This window comes from Ammodytes marinus (genome assembly GCF_949987685.1).
Source record: "Ammodytes marinus genome assembly, chromosome: 1".
NCBI lineage: Eukaryota > Metazoa > Chordata > Actinopteri > Uranoscopiformes > Ammodytidae > Ammodytes > Ammodytes marinus.
Genome location: NC_137230.1, coordinates 26256214 through 26264187, shown reverse-complemented (window position 1 = coordinate 26264187; position 7974 = coordinate 26256214). Strand labels below are relative to the sequence as shown.

The 7974-nt window shown below is 39.3% G+C and overlaps 1 protein-coding gene across 1 annotated transcript; it reads left to right on the top strand.

Annotated features, from left to right (window-relative positions):
* Window positions 1–2876: 2876 nt before the first annotated feature.
* LOC307251353 (stathmin-4-like) lies at window positions 2877–6404 on the top strand (the record flags this gene model as incomplete). Its single annotated transcript, XM_080028701.1, has 8 exons — window positions 2877–2963; window positions 3980–4080; window positions 4237–4301; window positions 4500–4595; window positions 4937–5145; window positions 5530–5694; window positions 5811–5828; window positions 6396–6404. The coding sequence occupies 8 exons, from the start codon at window positions 2877–2879 to the stop codon at window positions 6402–6404; spliced, it is 750 nt and encodes a 249-aa protein (XP_079884827.1).
* Window positions 6405–7974: the final 1570 nt, after the last annotated feature.

Here is a 7974-nt window from a genome sequence, read left to right as displayed (position 1 = left end):
GGGGCCCCACTGTAAGGATAACAACATGATTCACCAAGGATTTTGACAAAATGTGATTTTGAAATTCATTCTCGCTGACTCCATCTTTAAAATAGTTATAATCGAACTGATGTAAACTAGTGGCTATCTCTGGGGGCCGGGCCACTCCAAAAACTCACCAAGATGGTTGATGGGAGAGGGAAGTAGACAAAAAATAAAGAACTCTGATATATACATTTATCTTTGACTAAACTCTTTTCCTTTTTTGGTAGAATATTGGACAGTTGAGCTCTTTCAGAGAGCTATATAAATAAGCCATGTGAACAATCTCTGATATGTGGAACGGACACTAAATATGATGCATTTTCCATTACCATTATGTACATTTGTTCATAGTTGCATTGTTTCATTAAACACACACATGGTGCATGGTTTGCACTATTAATTTCTTTTTTAATCTATTACATTTCCTTCCACTTGTGCTTTCTTCTCAATATATTTTTAACATGGTTGGATGAGCAGGAGACATAAGAATTTCATTGCCAAAGACTGCACCTGTATTTGTTGTGCATATGATAAATAAAGGAGTGTAAACCTCCACTCGCTGTAGAATAAACTACCCCTTGAAAAATGTTTTCGGTCATTTTGCCATGACATCAGTGCTTTTCAAGCTAAGTGCAGTGACTTCATTGTTAGTGACATCATTGTACCAACTCAAAGATGATGTCATTGCTTCCAGTTAGTCTGCTGCTGTTTGTCCTAGAAGGCTGCCTGCAGAGCCCCGCCCCCTGTGTTATCTCCACTGTCTCTTGTGGTTCTGCTCTCTTGTGCTCCTCTCCGACAACTCTGCATGCAGCTCTTAAAAAAACATTATTCTGCAGATGTGTTGCTGTTTCTGCTGAATCTTCAATGCGACCTCAAAGCCACACACATTCACTCAGAAACACGCACTGACAATGTGGTTCTGAGAGCTCGCAGCTGATTGGCTGCAGGTGACATCATATGTTTGGATGTGGGGGTTTCTCTCATTCCTTGCTACTGCAGCCTCACACACACACACACACACACACACACACACACACACACACACACACACACACACACACACACACACACACACACACACACACACACACACACACTGCAGCTGCATTACATCATCTGGTTACAGAGCAGGGGAGAACACGGTGTTCTACTCTGGTGCATGATGGAAACTGTAGTCTTCTGTCAGTCATGTTCTACACAGCGTTTGGGTTCTGTGAAGGTGGAGCCAGAGACTAACAAAGCTTACCCTTACCCTATCCTGCAGCCAATCAGCTTCCGGTTGCAGCAGATGACTGTGTGACCTCAGACCTTCAGTTTACAGATAGGGAAACATATTATTTTTCTGACCCTTTAAAAAAAATCCTTGATCATTTTCCCACACATCTGCATGCTTATTACCTCATTGATAAAATTATGAAAATTATTGTTATTTTCCCATACACAACAGATTGCAGAGAATTGATTCAAATATTGATTCTAGCTGATCTAAAACCTGATCAGCACAAATATGAGCAACATGTGGCTTTTCGAATCATTCCACAATCTTTATTCTTAACTATAATTAACACAATGTATTTGTGTGAAAAGCCTTTGTGAGCTCTCCCTGTTTGAATGAAAAGCGACAGACAGTCGAGTTTGGCTGTCAAACAGAGCAACAGATGGAGGCGTTAACACACACACACGGATCTGTGTGTGTGTGTGTGTGTGTGTGTGTGTGTGTGTTTGTGATGAATCGTGATGAGTAACAGTTCATTGTCAGCCTTCAAATTTAGCGATGACATTTCCCCAGAAGCACACCAACCCAACACACCAGACCAAACCAGATCTGCTGGATCCAGCTAGATCCAGTTCATGTTTCAGAAGTTTTACTGTTTTCATTCCTTTAATTTATTTTAAAAGCGGATGGCGCTTCTGTATTCCATGACCCATACTTCCCTGCTATTTAGTATGTAAAAAAAAAGACTTAGGATTTCCCAGTTTTGTTCAGTGTGTAGACCAGCAGTTTTTTTACCTGTTCTGACCAACACTCATTTGCACATTGAAAGTTACATCACATAAACTGTGCCTCCAAGTGAGAACAACCAGCAATGCAATGGATTTATAACAAAACCTGTCAAGTTCAATGTGAAACTATTGACTCTTTATGGACAGCTGCAGTTTGTAGTGTTTCTTTTAAATGATTTGGAAAACAGGGTTACATTCAGTCTGCAGAACCTCAAATAACATGGTGGAGGGTAAATGTATAGTGCAACATACAGTGAAGTGTGTCTTCAATCGACAAAACATTTTATGTGTTTTTTTGATTAGATTTTTCAGTGCTGTTTCTATACTGTATATACATACAGAACAGTGTATCTTGGTAAAACATGTAGTACGCTGTCATGTCGAAACAAAGATACATTTTGGTTTATTGACGAAAGCAATACAATTCGGTTTTGGTGAACAGATGCTGCTTTTTCCTTTTTTATGTGATGTTTTATAAAACATGTTTAATTTTTAAAACATGTTTAGCCTTAATAATACTCCTCAGCTTGATGTGTTTTCAATGAGCTCATGTTTTTCAGTCAGATTTTATAGATATGCTGAACAGTAACTAATACATTTATCGGCGCTGTGTAAAACTATTGATCTCCAATGTAAGCAACAGTCAAATTTCTCTTAATCTTGCAAGCAGAATTGTCCAGTGAAATCATTGTGACTGTGTCGGTGATCAAAAGGATTCCTCCACTGCTCTCAACCCCTCCTTCTTCTCCTTCTCCTTCTCTCCTCCTCCACGTCCTCCTCCTCTATCTGCCCTGCTGAACCAATCACAGCCCAGTATCCCTGCCAGCCAATCAGATGTCATCTTGGTGATGTCATGCAGCAGGCTGCTGTTTGGTGCTGATGCTGCTGAGCTGCAGATCTCCAGTCTGAACAGAGAGACCGAGCATCACTGCAGGGTGAGTAGACACTGCACACAATTCTAGTTACATCTTCTAATGTGTTTGTATTTATTTGATGTTATTTGTTAAGCTTTCTGCACATTTCCAGCTGAAAGTGCAGCCTCTACCTCCAAATAGAAATTAGTACAGATCAAAGCAGGCTTCATTTATCTTGTTCTATTTTCTTCTTCATTCATCCAATCCATCTGAAATTACTGTTTTTTTTTAGTTGGATCTTTTCTTTCTTCCCATCTCTCCTTCTTTGGTTGACTGCATCTTTTTTTAATGTTTACTTTAGTGTTTGAGCTGCTTGCTCGACTCAGACTTCCCTGCAGAAGCTGATGCGCTTACTGGCAACAATGACATCATCGCTTAGTCCCAGCACACACACACACGCAAACACAAGAAGGCATGCACATAGTTTTAATCGTTTCCTTAGACCTTTAAGGATATTCTATTAACCTATTGTTAATGGATTTGACAACAAACTGGTGAATGGTTTTTTGTTTCTGTTTTTCCAAAAGCTAAGCTTTTTGTGTTGGTCTTTGTGTTTGTTGTATAACTCTAAGCATCTATATTTGGCTTATTTTTGGACATTGCAAATTAAACATGTAAAACTGGCTCGATAAGTGATTAATAGAAACAGAATAGATAATTGAAAATGATGGTGAGCTGCAGCTTTATAATGTGAACATCAATATACATTTGTTTGATTTTCTGTTAATGTTTCGGTGAATTCCTATAATCTGATGGATCTGAACGATTTTGTAAACTGAACATTCATAATGAGGAAACCGTGAGGAAAAAGCTGCTGCTGTAAAATTAAAATCAGGAGGACTATGAAGCTGATGATGCTCTGAGTTCAATATTTTGCAGCGCGTCGTGTCTCTGTGTTTGTTTCATATCATGGATCACTTATTTTGCAAAGGGACATTACTGTAAACTCCAGAAGGTTAGGATCTCATAGTTAAGGGGCAGCTCTCTCATTTGTCTTACAACCTTTTTCTTTTGCTAAATGTTTTTCCTTTTTCCAGTTTCTTTGGTTTTCTAAACTGACTTATAAAGAAGCTGACTTAGTATTTTGGGACACTTGTTTGAGCTTCTACAGCTCCCTGCATACACTGCTCAAGCTCATGTAGGGAATAAGTGTGTTGTTGTCTGAGAGGCTATACGCAGGGCAAAAGTATTCCTAAAAACTGAGGTTTTAGCTCAGTGATTCCTCTGACACCAGAGAGTAATTCTATTGACGTATTTGGATTGAATTTATTTCTACTCCTCTGTCTCTCCTCAGGAACAGACTCTACCTCACCACAGTGTCCTTGACAGAGTACAACAGCAGCAGAATGACTTTATCAGGTAAAACTTCAGTGATTATTCATTCCCCGACTGATTATTGGTGACATTTATCAATATTATTTCTTGGTTATGTTTTGTTTTGTTTATTTGGCTCAACTGTGGTTTTTCTCTTCTCTCTCTCTCTCTCTCTCTCTCTCTCTCTCTCTCTCTCTCTCTCTCTCTCTCTCTCTCTCTCTCTTCTCTCTGTCAATATTCCAGCATACAGAGAGAAGATGCGAGAGCTCCCCCTGGTGTCTCTCTTCTGCTCCTGCATCCTCCCCAGACCCAGAGACACCACAGCCGACAAGATGGAAGGTCAGGGAATGTTTTTAATTATGTTAGTGCTGCAAAGCAGATACGTGTGAAGATGTGATTCCTGTCATTATCACAAACACAACAAAGAAACAAAAAACAATCTCAATCATTTGGGAAATGATAAGGATGATCATGAATTAAGTTGGCAGGATTCAGCCAGAGACGTACCTGACATGGAGTGCAAGATAGTGTTTTGAAAGGGAGGAGAAGTAAAACGGTCATTGATCAAACATGTCAGTCAAAGCTTGTCAGGTGTACTGTCAAAACAATAGGAAAGCCTTTAATGACTCTGGCCAGGGTTTGGATTAGTCCACTTACATTATCCTGTGCTCTTCTTGCAGCAGGCGTGGTGGATCTGAACTTGTGCAACATCCGGGACATGGAGGTGATCGAGCTCAGCAAACGCACAAGCGGCCAGGCCTTTGAGGTCATCCTAAAGCCGCCCAGCTTTGACGGTGGCCCAGAGCTGAGGGCTACCACACCACCCCGACAGAAACCCTCACTGGAAGAGATCCAGAAGAAACTGGATGCAGCTCAGGAGAGGCGGAAGGTGTGTGAGCAATGGGGATGTGTTCAAGAAAATAAGGGTGGCAGCAGTAAACAGATTTTTTTAAATCGTTTTTGTAAGGTTACACTTTGTGTTTCTTACATGTGAGACATCTTCTTTATTATACATGCAAGCACCTCTGTGAGGTTTTACAATGGTGCTTTGAGACAAAAGTTAACATGCTCACATGCTCACAATGACAACATGAAAATGTTGATCTTCTGATGGAAGTTCAGCGTGTTAGCATGCTTAGTAGTTTATATTATATATATATGTCTATGTCTGTAAAATCTGACAAAAATATCCAGGATTCTGTTGGCAAAGTTGAACTTAAAACATGCACACGAGTTAAAGCTCACTGTAGATAATCCCTCTGTCTCCCTCTAGTGTCATGAGGCAGAGCTGCTGAAACACCTGGCTGAAAGAAGGGAGCATGAGCGTGAAGTTGCTCAGAAAGCTCTGACCAAAGAGCGCCAGGAGCACCGCGCTGATGCTGACAAGGAGCAGCGGCAGATGCACCTCAACACCACGCAGGAGCAGCTGCAGGAGGAGGTGAGGATGAAGGGTTTATAGTAATAGCTTTCATTCTCATGTATACTGTATAGTGTTCAGACTTGGTTTTGTGGAATGAATCACTAATGAGAGTGTGTGATGTTTGTGTCTTTCAGGACAAGCACAGTGTGGAGGTGAGGATGGGATCAAATATGAAGACAGTGGTTTGATTACACATGTACAGAGGGGTGAACAAAACTAATGCTTAGTGCGAATAAGCACATTTCCCAAAGTGTCAAACTCTCCTTTTTAAATTCAAAGATCTCATTTGAACTTGCGGTATAAGATCTGCATTATATTATTCAAATGCTGCTATAAATACATAAAACAAATATTAAACTTGCTCTCCTCCAATAATATGAGAGTAGCTATAATCTATAGTGAACATCAAAGTACACTATTAATAAACGATTATACTGTAGTACACTACAATGACCAAAAGTAGGCAACCCCAATGGTTGAGGATGTGTGTACTAGGACATTATCATGAATGTGCTGCTATTACAGCCTGTTCTCTTTCCATTTAGTAAATAAGTAGGCCTATGTATTGGCATTGCTAGTTTGATATTAATAACTAAACTGTAATTTAATTTCAAGTGCAACATTTGTGCTGTAGGGTCAACCATTTCAGCATGGGCCACAAGTTTTTCACAGCAAATCTCAATTTTAAAAACTCAAATTCCTCTTTCCTCTGCCTCCAGGTGTCTTGAGGGCCTGATCACAACACAAGCTACACAAGATGTATTTAGAAGCCATTTTGGAGGGCTGATGAGCCGACGACTGATGTGCCGGCAACCTGGCGCTGCTCCAACTGGGAGACTGACAGGAAGAGACTCTGAAAAAAATGGGAGAAAATGAAAAAGAGGAGGAAGGGAATGAAGGCAAATCCGACTGCTCGACCTCCCCTTCACAGGCAGGAGCCTTCTTAACCAGATCAAATCTGAAACTGAAAAGTGCTGCAGATCATCAGATGGTTCACATGAGGTTTTACTGTGCTTTGTTGCCATGCCAACAGTGCCAATGTTTCCGGGTGTGTGTGTGTGATTGTGGACATATTCAAAGATGTTATGTCTTCCCAAGTCTGAAAAGTTGGGCCCCATCAAACTGAATCAAACCTGAATGGAACCCAACCCCGAATATAAAGGAGATGTTACTAAAAAAAAAAGGAACTGAGTCTAGAAAATTGCACTGGTGTTTGTATTGGACCTCTTCTACTTCTACATCAAAATGATCCCTCAGAAAAACACAGGCTGGACTGCCTCTACCTGCCAAGAGGGTTGTACTGTATATGGAGGAGTCTATGCTACCTGGATATAAAGCTTATCAGAGTTAAACAGCTTCATCTGCTTTTTCAGATTATTTTGTTTGGATACACCCTAGTGTCAAGACCATTATGGCTTGCTGATATGAATAAATGCATCTTACTGATGAGATACCGATAGATTGTGTACACCGTGTTTAAAGCTGCAGTGGTGTGTTTGTATGTCACTCTGTTTCCCTGGCAACCTCAAAATAAAGGTGTCATGGTGAGTTGATGAAGATGATTATGACAATGTACAGAAATCACATTATATTTTGAGGTCAAGAATTAAATAAATTACACTTTGCTTATATGTTCAGTTTTTTTTATTGAGTCAACACCACATCCAGCCTCTGAACTATAAATATATTAACATTAATATGACATCCAAAATCATTACATTTAAATACATTTGATTTAAATAAACTTAAACTATAAATAGAATAAAATATTTGAAAAACATTTGATAATGATACTATGTATGCTTTTCAACTTTAGGTCCAGAGAGTAGTTGTGTTTTAAGATAAATTAACAATATAAACAATACAAAAATAAATATTATTGTAAGTTAAAAGAAAAGACAGATTAATTAGACATCCAGTGGACCACAGAGTAGCATGTAGACAACATACAATACAATAAGGTTCAAAACAAATGTCACTTGTTAAATAATAAGTGACAATAAGTCTCAAAGACACTACTAATTCTAACTCCCAATGTATCATTATTCCAACTTACTAAGTGATGAGATGGAAAGTCTTTATGTGATATGTTGACTTAGTTATCTAACTCACTGTGACTTTTGATGATTTGGTCATGATTAGCCGATTAGTTATTAAGTTGCAAGTGTTATCCAGCCACAACTCAAGTTCAGGTTTAATATTAAAAGGCATGACATGAGGTTCCGTTTCTTTGAAGACTCCCACATCTACCTCATCCATCGATTCCAACAATGTCATCCTCCTGATAACCACATAAGT